The 13,985-nt window shown below is 53.1% G+C and overlaps 1 protein-coding gene across 12 annotated transcripts in view; it reads left to right on the top strand.

The window, feature by feature from the left end:
• USP40 (ubiquitin specific peptidase 40) overlaps positions 1–10,252 on the top strand; it is a 90,711-nt gene extending 80,459 nt beyond the window's left edge. For 10 of the 12 annotated variants that reach the window (XM_058700671.1, XM_058700654.1, XM_058700689.1 and 7 more), the window contains 5 exons: positions 1,276–1,341; positions 3,539–3,749; positions 3,890–3,985; positions 7,494–7,588; positions 9,105–10,252. In XM_058700671.1, coding sequence (XP_058556654.1) covers positions 1,276–1,341; positions 3,539–3,749; positions 3,890–3,985; positions 7,494–7,588; positions 9,105–9,216 — 580 coding nt within the window. In that variant the 3' untranslated portion in view covers positions 9,217–10,252. Of the gene's footprint in view, positions 1–1,275; positions 1,342–3,538; positions 3,750–3,889; positions 3,986–7,493; positions 7,589–9,006 lie in introns of those variants that run through there. The other 2 variants (XM_058700678.1, XR_009254061.1) reach the window with 2 other exon arrangements.
• The last annotated feature ends 3,733 nt before the right edge of the window (positions 10,253–13,985 follow it).

Raw genomic sequence — 13,985 nt, forward strand, 5'->3', positions numbered from 1 at the left:
TGCGTATTTTATTCTTTTCAATGCTGGTAAATGGGACTGTTTTCTTAATTTGTCTTCCTGATAGTTCAGTGTTAGTGTGTAAAACATTAAATGATTTTTGTATACTGATTTTGTATCCTGAGACTTTACCGAATTCATTTATTTTAATAGTTCTTTGGTGTTTAGGGTTTCCTATATATAATATGTCTTCTGTAACTGGAGACAGTTTTACTTATTTCTTTTTGATTTGAATGCCTTTTCTACTCCGTGTTTCATTGCTCTCGGAAGGACTTCCAGGACTGTGCTGAACGAGGGCAGCGAGCGGGCGTCTTCTTACTCCTGATGGTAGAGGAAGGGCTTGCAGACTTTACCACTCAGCATGTTAGCTGTGAGCTTGTCATATATGGCCTTAATTATGTCAAGTTGTGTTTTGTCTCTACTCATTGTGTTGAGAATATTTATCAGGAAAGGATGTAGAATTTTGGTCAAATGCTCTTTCTTCCTCTATTGAGATGATTAGATATATACCCTTAGTTTTGTTACTGTATCACATTGATTGATTTGCAGATATTGAATCACTCTTACATCCCTGCAATAAATTCTCCTTGATCATGGTGTAGGATTCTTTTAATGTACTGTTGAATTTGGTTTGTTAAGTCAGGTTTTGTATCAGGGTAAGGCTGGCCTCATAATAGAAATTTACAAGTGTTCCCTATTCTGTTTTTTGAAAGAGCCTGAAGAGGATTGGTATTAATTCTTGAAATGTTTATTAGAATTAACCAGTGTGGGGCGCTTGTGTGGCTCAGTCGGTTAAGCATCCTACTTCGGCTCAGGTCATGATCTTGCAGTTCGTGGGTTTGAGCCCTGCGGTGGGCTCTGGTGCTGACAGTGTGGAGCCTACTGTGTCTCCCTCCCTCTCTCTGCTCCTTCCCAACTCATGCTTGCGCACGCTCTCTCTCTCAAAAATAAACATTAAAAAATTAAAAACACACACACACACACACACACACACCAGTAAAACCATCTGGTCCTGGACTTTTCTGATTCAGTTCCCTTGCTAGTAGTTGGTCTGTTCAGATTTTCTATTTAGTGCATACTAAGTCTAGTATGTTCCAAGACTTACCCATTTTTTTCCAGCCTGTCCAGTTTGTTGGCATCCATTTGTTCATAGTTGCCTCCCAAATATTGAGTGTTCTTATTTAGTATATTCTTTTGCTCAAGAGAAAACTTAGAATTTTCCCCCCAAAAATCTAAAACCTTAAATGTCACTCAATAGTATTTTGTTTCATTTATCAGGGAGTATAAACTGGGAAGGAAAACGGAGATCTGTCTAGAGCCCCTTCAGAAGGAAGAAAACTTGGGGTAAGCCATCCTATTCCATGTACATGTCTCGTCAGGTGGGTAGTTTCCTGAAAAACTTAACAATGTGATCAGTAGTGAAGGGTTTTTTCCCACTGCTTGAGTAGCATGGCAGCTTAAACCAGATTGTGTTCTGCAAATATGTCTGTATGTCTGGTGTCTGGAATTTAGAACTCAGTTTTCCATGAAAACAGTGAGTCACAAATGCATACTGACTCCGTAATGATCTCAAAGTGTTAAGAAGCTGCTCATTCCCAGCTCTCACCAGTGCACTGAGATAGTCTGTTGTCAGACTGACTTAGCACAGCACCTGTCACTGCCCACCCCCCCCCACCCTACTTTTTCGTCTTCACAGTGCCTGACATATACGTACTGAATTGTGTGTTACTGGTCTCCCACTGCTGGGATGTAAGCCTTGTGAGAACACATCCCTTGTGTTTTGGTCACTGCTCTTGCCGCAGTACCTAGAACAGTGCCTGCGTCGTGGTCACTAATTATTGGATAAAGAAACACCCCTAAGGGGTCTGTAATCAACCTTCCTATTTCTTTTCTCATTACAAGAAAGTCTTTTAGGGGCACCTGGGTGGCTAGTCGGTTAAGTGTCCAACTCTTGGTTTCGGCTCAGGTCACGATCTCACAGTTTGTGAGTTCGAGCCCCATGTGGGGCTCTGTGCTGACAGTGTGGAGCCTGCTCAGGATTCTCTCTCTGCCCCTCCCCCGCTCACTCTCTCTCAAATAAATTAAAAAATATAAAATATTTTATAAGACCTTCTATCAGTATCATAAAATAGGTTGTTTCTACCTGATGTGATGGGAACACCATTCCTGCTGTTCATCCTGCTGTGTAGTAACCAGGAGCCCTCCATCGACAGGACTTTCATTTAACCCCTTTGCGTTTATAAAAGTGCATCCTTTTTTTTTTTGATTTACCATTTTTTTCAACGGTTATTTTTGAGTGGGAGGGGCAGAGAGAGAGGGAGACACAGAATCCGAAGCAGGCTCCAAGCTGTCAGCACAGAGCCCAACGCGGGGCTCAAACTCACGAACTGTGAGATCACGACCTGAGCAAAGTCAGAAGCTTAACCGACTGAGCCACCCAGGCGCCCGTAACAGTGCATTCTTAATACAAACCATATGACCAGGAGTAGTTCCCTGGAGGGGGATTTCTGGATCAGATGGTATGGATATTTTACACTTCTTAAAAGTTAGGGTCCTTTCCGGGTGAGTTACACCAGTTGTTGTTCCCACGGGCAGTGTCTATGAGTAGTATTACTTTACTTTGCCCTCAGTTGCAAGTATTCAGTGTTGGTTTGAATGTTTGCTAAACTGATAAATGAGAAATGGTTGTCTTCTCTCATTTGCTTCAGTTCTTTGATTGCTGGTAAGACTGGGTATTTCTCAAAGGCTTGTAATTATAAGCCATTTGCATTTTGCGAGTGTGAATTCATATATTTTGTGTGATTTTATAACGGGGTCATATGAAAAAGTGGTTTGTGAGTGCTTTCTCAGTGACACTGACCCTTGGTCACATCTGTTGTAAGTGGTACATGTCCCTTTGCAGACCAGGCCGTGCACTTGCTTGGACCCCCTCCCTGGTGGCTCCCTGTCCTTGACCAGCCCCCAGAGTCCCACACCCCCCCACCCCCAGCCTCACCACACCTGCACCCTCCCCGTGCCACTGCCCCCAGTTGTTCCCCCATCATGTCATCCCTTCTTTTGGTGAAAGCACCCACACAACAGAAACGTGTCACTTAAAATCCCACATGGTCTCAGCACCCTAAACGCCCAGCAGTTGTGCCCGCTTCTCCCCTCCCCACCTTCCAGCTGGAACCCCATGTCCCGTACCACCCCACACGCCCAGCTCCTCCCATCCTTCTGCGTTTGTCTCCCTGGGCCCCTCTTCCCCACGCCAAGCCTTTGCTCGCTTCTCCCTGGCTGCCCCGCAGCAGCTCAGCCTTCGGGCACCTGTTCCATAGCTCTGTCTGGCGACCTCGGCACACTGGCCCGGCCCGGCCTGGCGTGGGAGCTTCGCCCTGCTCGGGGCCAGATCAGCACCGAAGGAAGTCAGAGTAGGGAAGAGTATTAGAGGGTCTTGGGAAAAACCAGGAGAGTGGGAGGGGAGGCTTCGCCCGTCACGCTCCCCCATGGTTACTGCGTTCTCACTTTGCTCGGTCTGACACTCGACTGTTTTCTGGCGCAGGCCCCACGACGTGGTGCTGAGAACACAGATGCGCATCCCCGGCAAGAGGGCATACGCCCCGCACGTGGACTTGGTGTGGGACACCGCCTGCGGCTGGACCGCCGGCTCCTTGAGGCAGCGCATCGCCCACTTCTGCTCTCTTCCCGTGGAGAAAATCGAAATCGCCAAGTACTTCCCCGAAAAGTTCGAGTGGCTTCCAGTCTCCAGCTGGGTAAAGTTGTGGGCCTTTCTCAGAGAGCCTGGGCCTCGCCGGTGTAGTCACTAGGCCACGTGCGCTTTCCCACAGATAGGGAACTTAGTGAGAAGCTGAGATTGACTTTTCTTTATTCAAGATGCTTGATTTCTCTATAGAACCAGCAAATTACCAAGAGGAAGAAGAAGAAAAAGCAAGATAATTTGCAGGGAGCACCTTATTACTTGAAAGATGGAGACACTGTTGGTATCAAGGTAAGTTACTTAACAGCAAATGTACCACTTCAGTAAAACACCAAGATCAAGTGATCTTATAGAGAAGTTGTATCAGTTCTTCAAGGCTCAGATAATCCCGTCTTCTAGAAATTGTTTCAGAGAATGGGAAGCAGAAGAAAGCCAGGCAGCTCGTTATGAGGTCAGTAGGACCTCAGTATCAAAACCTTAATCTGGGTTTGACTCACATGAAAAAAATGCTTTTGAAGTTGTGTCGTTCAGTGCGTTGCCGTAGGTGTTCGTAGGTTCCTGTATTAGGGGAAGACCTTTCCTTCCGTTCCTACTTTGCTCCTTTTCTTTTCATCCCGAATGAGCGCTGTGATACCAAATCCCTACTGTGTCTGCACCTGTTGAATTAGCTTCACAGTTTCCCACCTCTCATCTGGTGTCCTGTTCCTACATAAGTGACAGAGCCACCTGGCTTGCCTTGGACAAACCTACTTTGCACACTATAATATTTCTAGGTTAAGAATTAGTCATTTCGATCCTTGATTTAAGAATTAACTTCCAGATATTAAGTTGACTAAGGATTAAATTGCTGACTGATATTTTCACATCAAGGAACCAGTATTCCCTTACCCACCACTTGCATTCAGCATTGTAATAAACAGTGGGACCCTTCCCAAAGAACAGTAAATAAAGAAAAAATTGCGAGAGAAAGAAAGGAAATTCTAAAAGGAAAGCATGAAACCGTTACTTGCAGTTCTACAAAGGAGATTCAAAGACTGTGCAGATAAACCCTCAGATCAAGAGAGTTCAAAAGACTGCAAGGTCGGTATACATAAAACTACAAGGTACCCGGGAATGCGTCCAGCCGAAAGATTCAGAAGACCTCTCCAGAGATCACAAAACACTGAGCAGTATCGAAGCTTCAGTTAGGCACACAGCAATATTACACCTCACAGTACAAAGATAGCAGAATGCTTCCCATGTCTGTGAAGTTAGTGCTGGTCAGTAAAAGACATAAACTCACGTGCAGGAGCACCGGGCAGAAGACCACGGGCCAGGGGCACCTGTGCGGCTCAGTTGGTTGAGTGTCCAACTTAGATCACGATCTCACGGTTCGTGAGTTTGAGCCCCACGTCGGGCTTCGTGCTGACAGCAAGGAGCCTGCTTCAGAGGCTCTGTCTTCCTCTCTCTCTGTCCCTCCCCCACTCATTCTCTTTCTCTCAAAAATAAACCAACAGGAGATAAGTAAATAAAAGACCACAGTCCGGGTGCTCACCTCACCAGGTACAAAGTGACAAGGGCAGGCAGGAGGGGGGCACTTGAAGCGACATTAAAAACGGATTATTCAGTAACTGGTACTGGGAAAATGGGTTATCCGTACAGGAGAAATTCTCATAAAGAGGGTCCCCAAATTTGAGCTTCAGGCCCCGGAAAATCTGTATCCAGCTCTGCTCACACCAGATACATCAATATGAAAACTCAGATGTGAAAGGCAGTGATTTCCAACCTTTAGAAGATTTAAGAAATCCTTCTTAACCTAAGTCATAAGGATTTTCTCAACATACGAAACAAAAAGCACAGACCAAAAGAAAAGGATGGATAAATCTGTACTAAAAGTAAAAATTACAGGGGCACCTGAGGGGCTCGGTCAGTTGAGCGTCTGACTCTTGAGCTGAAATCAAGTCACGATCCCAGGGTCGTGGCGTCGAGCCCCACATTGAGCTCCGCACTGAGCGTGGAGCTTGCTTGAGATTCTCTCTCTCTCTCTCTCTCTCTCTGTAAACAAAGAGTAAAACTTTTAGTTCATCAAAGGAAATGACAGTGAAAAGGCAAGCCACAAAGAGGAACAAGATCGGTCACAAGGATGATGGTCCAGAATGTGAAGGACATCTGTAAGTAAGTTACAGAAAGCCCGACAGGGGAGACCGGGGCGAGGATGAACACCCCCCCCCCTCTTGGGAGGAGACTGGCCAGGAAGCAGGGCCTTTGAGGTGAAGCAGCGGCCGGCACCGCCCGCCTCCGGCAGGGGCGCACGCAGGCTGGCACCGGAGACAAGTCCACGCCGGGCAGGACGATGCTCGTGCGCAGCAAACCCCGGCCATTCCTAGACACAACCTGAATCAGCTCACACACGAGTGAGGAGACTTGCGGAGGGCTCACCTCAGCATAGGTCGGAAGAACTTCAGTGATCCTCAGAAAGGGGACAGATAAAACAAAGAAAGGTATTAACGTGGTGATCTAGAACACGGCAATTAAAGTCCATATATCAGGGCGACGTATGTTAACGCGGACAGACCTCCAGTTACTTAGGGTTGAAAACAAAGTCACAAAGTGGTCATTTACAGGAAATGTAAAGCCTTGTAAAACGCGGAGGGTCCCTGAGGGTCACAGTCCCGGGTAGTAATCGGGGCGGAGGGAGGACGGCAACAACCAGGCTCACCTCCACAGAGCACTGGCCTCTGACGGGCGGGGGGGCCAGCGGCGGAATATGAGTTTTCCTTGGAAAACAAATGTGCAAATGTGGTCAAAGGTCAGTGGTGTTAACAGCGGTCACTGAGCAGCTTTTTCATCTACGCGGCACCGTCCACGTGCATACGTTCACCTCCGTTTTTCCCCGTGACCGTGGGAGGAGTAGGGGTCTCGGGACGCACGCCTGCAGTCTTGCAGGTACCGCTCTGAGGACGTGGACATCGGCCCGTTTCCTCTGTATTTCCTCTTACTTTGCAGTCAGCTTTTCTCAGTTTTTAAAAAGCACATCATACGCCACTTACCCAAATAAAGGTTCCTTGTGCAGCACTTACTGGAACAGAAATCGTATCGTATTTGTTACTTTTTCTCACCTGAGAGCTACTTGTAAAAGCAGCAAAACCCTCCTGCGTGTCCTCAGTATCTTAGCACGTAGCTGCCCCCTCCCAAAGGCACACGACGGAGGTGGTCAGTCACACAAGACGGTGGCAAGTGGCGAGCGTCAGAATGGCACTTTGCGCTACACATGTTCCTGTGAGCACTGCTCAGGGTCAGAGCCGTGTGCTGTCACCCAAGTGATGTGTCCCCACGCGCTAAGCCGGGGGGGTGGGGGGGGGGGGTGGCCAGGGCTCATGGCGAATGATGTCCACGTACGAAGCCGATGGCATGTGCCAGGAGTGGAGAGGTCTGGTCCCTCGGGAGAACGTGGGGACAGCATCTGGGGACACCGGAGAGTTAACAGACGCCCACGGTGTCACTGTGGAGGTGTGCAGGTGGCCGCTGTGACAGGATTTCTGAAACAGCTGTGCTCCTGGCCGGGGAGGACCCTGTGCCTATGTCGTCCTTTGTCCGAGCCCCTGTGCTGGCCATCAGTGGGGCTGTGTGCTCGCTCAGAGGCCGGCGCGGCATTTCCACTGCTGGCCGAGCATATTTCCAGCACCAGCATGTCTTACGTTCGTTGTTTAATTTACGTCAATTCAGATATCCTTCTGTTGATGTATTTTTTTGCATACGTCTTAAAAGTAGGCTAAGAAGAGATCCGAAAACACTGTTCCTTCGTTATTTTGAAATGTAGAATCTCCTGGTTGAGGATGATGAAGATTTCAGTACCGTCAGAGATGACCTGGGAAAAGAGACACAGAAGCAGCTCGCTCTGGGAAAACAGAAAAGGTACGGCCAGTTTCTCTCACGCGGGCAGCGTCCCCTCGAAGGCCCTGATGGCAGCTCTTCCCACCTGTGCTCTTGATCGAGGCTCGGACAGGGATCCTTCTCCGCTGTCCGTGCTTGTACACGCTCCTTTGGTCACCTCCTGACAGGCTTTCCGGGAACAGGGACACAGCCCGGGCGACATGGGCAACAAGTCACTAGGAGGAAACCCTCCCCCTGCACCCTGGTCTGGTCTCCCGCCTCCTCTCTGCCACTTGCTGGGCCTTTTCCTCCAGACGCCGACACCCTTGGGTCTCCTGGACAGATGAGCACCACTGTCACAGAGCGGCTCCAGCCTCTGCCTGCCCGCTCACTGCCCTTCATCCAGCACCTCCCTGTTCACGCCAACCCCGCGCCCTCCCCGCTCTCTCCCCACTCTGCCAATATGGACTCTCTCGTTCCTCTTCGTGGAGCTCACCTCTCCCCCCAATCCCCTTCCCCCCACCCATAAACCAGGTACACTTACCAGAATCTGCTGGAATGTTCCATCAGTATTGATACTAGAGACTCCATGTGCCTGAACAGGGCTCTCACCCCCGTATCCGTGTCACCCCCATGCAGGCCCTATCAGGGGCACCACGGTCCTCCCGATCTGCTCCCTGCTTCCAGGCTCCTGAAGTCTGAGTCCTCAGTTGGCTTTTCCCTGTTCTGATTGCTTCTTACCCGAGTTACTGCCGCAGCCTTCGACGTAACCCACCTGCCAGAGCCCCTACTCACCTCCTACTCTTCGCCTCCTCCTACCCGTCCCCGCCTTGGGTACCGATGTGTCAGGCATGCTGCCAGGGGCACCCGGCGGGGCCGGAACAAACCACAAGGAAGAGAGGGCCAAGCGGGAGGCAGTGTCACTCTGGCACCACACCCGCAGCAGTCCACGGGGCTGGACGTTTCAGATCCTTGCGTCTGTCGATCTTAACACGTTGATTCAAAAGGTAGAGATCACTCTGCCATGAGACGTTTTCATCTGGCAGATTGGAAAAGGCCCCAAGTTTGACCCGCTGTGTGGACAACATGCAAAAGCCCATTGTCCTGACATAGGGTTGGTGAGGTGGGGGCAGGGGAGGCATAAATTGAGGTCCTCCGACTGAACAGTTTGTAAATACATGTCCAAATTGCAAACACGCGTCCCTGTGGCCCGTCGTAACTTAACCCCAAGAAGTTGGAACGGGGGTGCCTGGGTGGCTCACTTGGTTAAGCTTCGGCTCAGGTCATGATCTCACGATTCGTGGGTTCAAACCCTGCATCAGGCTCTTTGCTGACAGCTCAGGGCCGGGAGCCTGCTTTGGATTCTGTGTCTTCCTTTCTCTCCACCCCTCCCCCGCTTGCACTCTCTCTTTCTCTCTCTCAAAAATAAACATCTAAAAAAAAATTTTTTTTTTAAAAAGCTGGAATGAATTTCAGAGTCATTCCAAATCCCCCAACCCGGTGAGGGCTGTGGTGTCCACGACCGTGAGTCTATGACAGCCTCTCCTGTCTCCTGCAGCCAAGAAACCCTCCGTGTGCAAAGCAGTGACGTCTTCTCTGGTGTCAAGACGCCGGCCCGGCCCCGAGCACCAGAAGCGTCTCTTTCCATCCACGTCGGGAGTTTCAGATAGTGCGGGCAGCCAGCGACATCCCCGTGGCCTCCGCACCCCAGCGGTGCCGGTACTGGCGGGTGGTGGGCATGGGCGCGCTGCTCCCCCCACAGCTCACCGGGTGCTGCCGTGCGCGCACGCGTGTGGTTTTCCGCCTCCTGCGGACGGGATTCCAGACCCTCCGTTTATTACGGGCAGAGGGACGTTCCATCCCCGGCCAGACAAGGTGCGCTTTATCACGTGGCCGAGCTGCACCCCCACCTGGGGGGCTTGCACAGACCTGGCGGTGTCCCACAGCGGCTGGTCCCACGCTGCCCTTGCACCACACCTGACCCCGGCTGCCATCTGTATGAGAAAGTTCACCCGTTCCCCGTTAACTGCAGGCACGTCGCTACCCTCTGACGGGTCCACCGTCTGAAGCACTCACGTTCTTCTGTCTTCACGGTTCAGACGAGGTTGTCCCCGCATCAACAAGGATTCTGACAGCTCAGCTCACGCCGACGGGCCGGCCAGGCTCACGCTGGGACACAAAGGGTGTTTCTGGCCCCCACGCGGCACGTGATCCCCCCCTTTGACCGGAGTTAAAACCGATTCTAAAGCGTTAGCTCTCTTTCCAGGATGAGGAGACAGGGTGGCCTCTCGGGCTCGGTGGACGCTGCTGAAGAGAAGGAAGCCTCGGGTGTGGCCACACTGGTGGCAGCTCGGCAGCCCTGAGGTGCCCTTCGCCCCGTGTCGTCCGTGATCAGAGCCTTCTCGCTGCTGCTGCTGCTGCTGCGAACGCCAGAGCCTCCGTGTGTCCGGAAGCCCAGCCGCGGCAGACGGGCCTGGCGTGGGCTGATGGTCCCGAGTTTCTTCAAAACAGAAAACCTAAACCAGGATTCTGTTCCTCCTAATTAAGCTTGGCTAATAATCAAAGACCTCAGCGGTATTTGTGACAGACCTACATCTGTCCCCAAGCCGGCTGACCAGGACACTGGGATGGTGCACGCAGATTCCAACTGGGCCGGAGCAGGGTTCCCGAGAAGGTAACGTGCTCTCTTACCTCAGATGAGGCTTTGCGGCCATCACCTCCCCTCCCTGCCGCTGCCGCCACCGCACTCGGTGGCTGGAGGTGGCGGGAGGACAGGTGCGGGCCAGCGTCCCGGCCGCGGCATGAGCCGTGTGTCCACAGAGCTGGCTGCTTCCGAGCGGCCCGGCCCCGCCCCGCTCCTAGCACGGTCCCAGCCGCCGTGGGAGACCTGGGCCTCCGTGCACGTGTCTGGCGTCGGGCCCCAGGGGCTGGATCTGCCCGAGGGTGTAGACGGGCTCCACGGATGCACCTTGCGCAGCCACCAACGCTAGACGTGAGGGGGGCCGTGGCCGGAAGCCCACCCCTCGGCGTAGAATCTGTTCCGTTCACACAAGCTCCGTGGTCGGTCCCTTCGTGGTAAGGTCATAAAATGGTGACGTAATAACTAAAAAGCTTGGCTGTGGAGAAGCCCGAGCCCTTGCCAGACGGTGCCTTCGTGGGCCCGCGGTGAGCCTGCCTGCCTTCCTTCTGTCCATCCTTCCATATGGGGGTGGAGTGGGGCCCCCGGGGGGGGGGGGGGGCTGTGAGACCTTGTTCAATAAACCATTCTTCACTGTCGTCTCCACGTCTGATGTGCACCTGCTGTTTCCTGCTCCGCCCGCTTTTGTTCCCAAACCCACTTCAGAGGCTAAACGTTTATATTTAGAAATGCTGTCTCAGCCCTGCCTCAGAAATTTAAATTCTGGGGACTCCTGAGGAAGACTACCAGAAGAAACTGCAAGTTTCTGGAGAAGGGGCAATGGTGGTTGCATTACAGAGAACACTTATTCCACTAGGACATTTTTCTGGCAAAAGGGGAGGGCAGTGGGGCACCAGAATTTCCCGATGATCAAAAATCATGCCTTCGAAGATGCCAGTTTCTCTCTGGAACAGACTTCATCGCGAAGGACCAGAGGCCACCGACAGCCCCTCACATTCTGTGCTCTGTGACATGCCCATCCAGGGCACGGGTCAGCAAAATAAATTCACCACGGGTGTGTTTACATCCTGGAAATTCACTCACCTCCCAAGGCAAAGTGTACCCGAGAGGAAGAGCTATTTCTGACTCCATTTCCTCCTGTGCCCCCACTCACCACGGCGGCCCGTGTCACTGGCTGCGCGGCATAGTGGCCGGGACCCTTCACTTCCGGGTGACTGAACCCAGGCCAGGCTGGTTCGGGCAACGCCAGGAGCCCTCAAACGGAGCCGAGATCAGGCCCACAGAGGGGAACCGCTGGATGGTTCGGGGCTGACGGCGCCCCACCTAATACCCATGATTCCTCCACCTACGCCCAAACCACACTCGCGTCCCCCAACCCCATCCCGAAGGGAGGCAGCTCGGTTACACGCAGTGCCTGCTCCCGTCCCACGCCCGAGGTCTCCAGACTTCTCACGGTTCGGCAGCTGGTGCCTAAAAGAGCCCTGGAAATCGGGGCGGAAAGCAGTCTACACGGGGGGTGAAGAGGACCACAACCGAGGCTCTCTCCGGAGGCCACGAACGCATCGGGCAGGACCCGCGCAGCTAGACAGCGACCCGCGAGCTCCCCGTCCTGCCGAGGAGGCAAAGCCTCGCTCGCCCTGCCACGCTCCGACCTCGGGGTCAGCTGTCCCCGTGGGCACACCTGACCTGGACGTCGGAAGGACTCTCCTTTGGGGTGACGCCACTTGGGCACTCTTTCCTGAGTGTGCACGTCCTGGAGGCCTGGCACTGATGACCTTGGGGCCGAGCGACCGCAGGCTTTTGCCGGCCAGCGAGGGACCTGGCGACACGATTTCTGAGAGCGCTCGGAAGGCTCGTGGTCGATCCGCTTCCATCAACAGCGTGAGCGACAGAGCCTCTGACTCCCAGCCGGCTGCTTTTCCTCTACGAGTTTTGCAAACCTGGTTCGCTTTTGGGATGAAAACCGTGAATGGGCTGTGCCTCAGTTCCTGCCTGATACGGACACACCGTCCAACACCGCAGCCCGCGCTGGTGGGGTCAGAGCGGCCTCCCCTGGTGTGAGCGGGCCCCCGTCCAGGCCACGCTCTCGGACCCCGGCTGCAGAGAGGCCTCCACGCCCCACAAACACCCGCCCCCTGTGCGCACCAGTCTGCCCCAAAGCTTTCTTCGTACCACTTCACCCATCCCCGGGGGTCCCCCTTCTCTGGCCTCACACCTGTAGAATAGGTGTAACTCGTGTCTATATGCTTTCGCTTTGGCCTTCCAAATACAAAATCTTTATGGGAGGAACGCTACAGGGATTAGGTTCAACATAGAGACAAGACACACGCAGTTCTCACTCACATACAAGAAGTGTGGCAGGTACGGGGAGGGGGTTGTCCAGGAGCTTCGTGGAGACCACGGAGGCGCGAGGAGTAGGCTTCCAACCTCGTGGCCCGGGCTGGCTGCTAGAGCTCCACCCATCAGGTCCACCCTCCAGGCCAGCAGCAGGAGGAAAAAAACAGGCATCCATGTTTTAAAGGAAACTTTCTGGAAACTTCAGTTAATATTTGTATGTCTTAAGCCCAAGCTTGGTCACATCACTAAGGTCAACTGCAGAGGAGGCTGGAGAATGCGGTCACACTTGCAGGGGCGCATTTGGGCACAACGCGTCACCCAGATGGCGCGGGGATTCTGTTAGTGGGGCAGGAGACAGGAAACTGATGTTTATAAGCATCAAGCAGTGGCTTCTACAAATGCCGAGAGAGTCTGAGGTCTAACGTTCAAGATTAGATTACACGACAGAAGGGTTGGGACTTGGGCAAGCGGAGGCCTCGGGCACAAAACTTGAAGGTGCCCAAAAAACTCAGTAATCAAGACACAGCGGTACTTAATAACATTTTTAGAAATCAAAATTAATGCAGAAAAATCCATAATGAACAAAATATTAAAGTTTTAAACCAGGATCAATACAAGTTCAAAGTCCTGCCAGCCTAGGTATTATCTTTAGAGCAAACTCCGAGTCCTGCAAGCACACGTCCAACCCGCCGTGCCGGCTGCGTCCCCAGCGCCTTCCCTTAGCGGGGAGGACGAACTCAGTCGGGGTCAGAAGAAACCACGAGAATCCAAGTTCTCCATTCCATAAAGGATTGTCGGACACAGAAGGGCGGGGGGGGGGGGGGGGTGCAAAGTGCTTAGATGTGCTTCAATTTCCTCTCTAGCCCCCCTGCCCAAAGCTTAATTTCCCCCACGCCACCCTCCGCTATCACGGGGCGTAGACGTGGAGCTGGGAGCCAGCAGCGTGGCCCCGGTGCCTGTGCCAGAGGCCAGAGTTCAGGGGATCGAGGCCACCCGCCAACACAGAGCCACCAGAAACCAACCACCAGAAACAGTGCCCGGGGCCAAGGACAGCCCCTGGGTCACAGACGTCAACCTCCGGTACAAGGTCAGCATCCCGGGCAGCGGGTAAAGGCCACACCGGCCGACGGAACGCTGCCGACCGGGTGTTGCCAAGGGTCAGCTTGCGGCTGGAGGGCGCCCTTCCTCTCCCCTCAGGGACACGGGCCTCCCTCCTTCCGAACACCTGGAAACCACCCGAGGGAGGAAAGCAGGGCAAGGTACGTGCGTTAACGGAGGGACCTTCAGGCAGAAGGGACCCAGAGCAGAGTCGGCTGGTGACAGCGGCCCGCGGCCCCTCCCCCCGCACACCTGGCGTGGCTGGGCCCCCAGCTGGGCTTCCGCTTCCACGTGGCCTCAGGAAACCTCACGCGCACTCGTCCGCGCTCCCCCCACCCCGGCAGGAAGGTGACCGGAGCCACCGTG

The sequence above is a fragment of the Neofelis nebulosa genome, chromosome 2 (assembly GCF_028018385.1).
Source record: "Neofelis nebulosa isolate mNeoNeb1 chromosome 2, mNeoNeb1.pri, whole genome shotgun sequence".
In the NCBI taxonomy this organism is placed as follows: domain Eukaryota; kingdom Metazoa; phylum Chordata; class Mammalia; order Carnivora; family Felidae; genus Neofelis; species Neofelis nebulosa.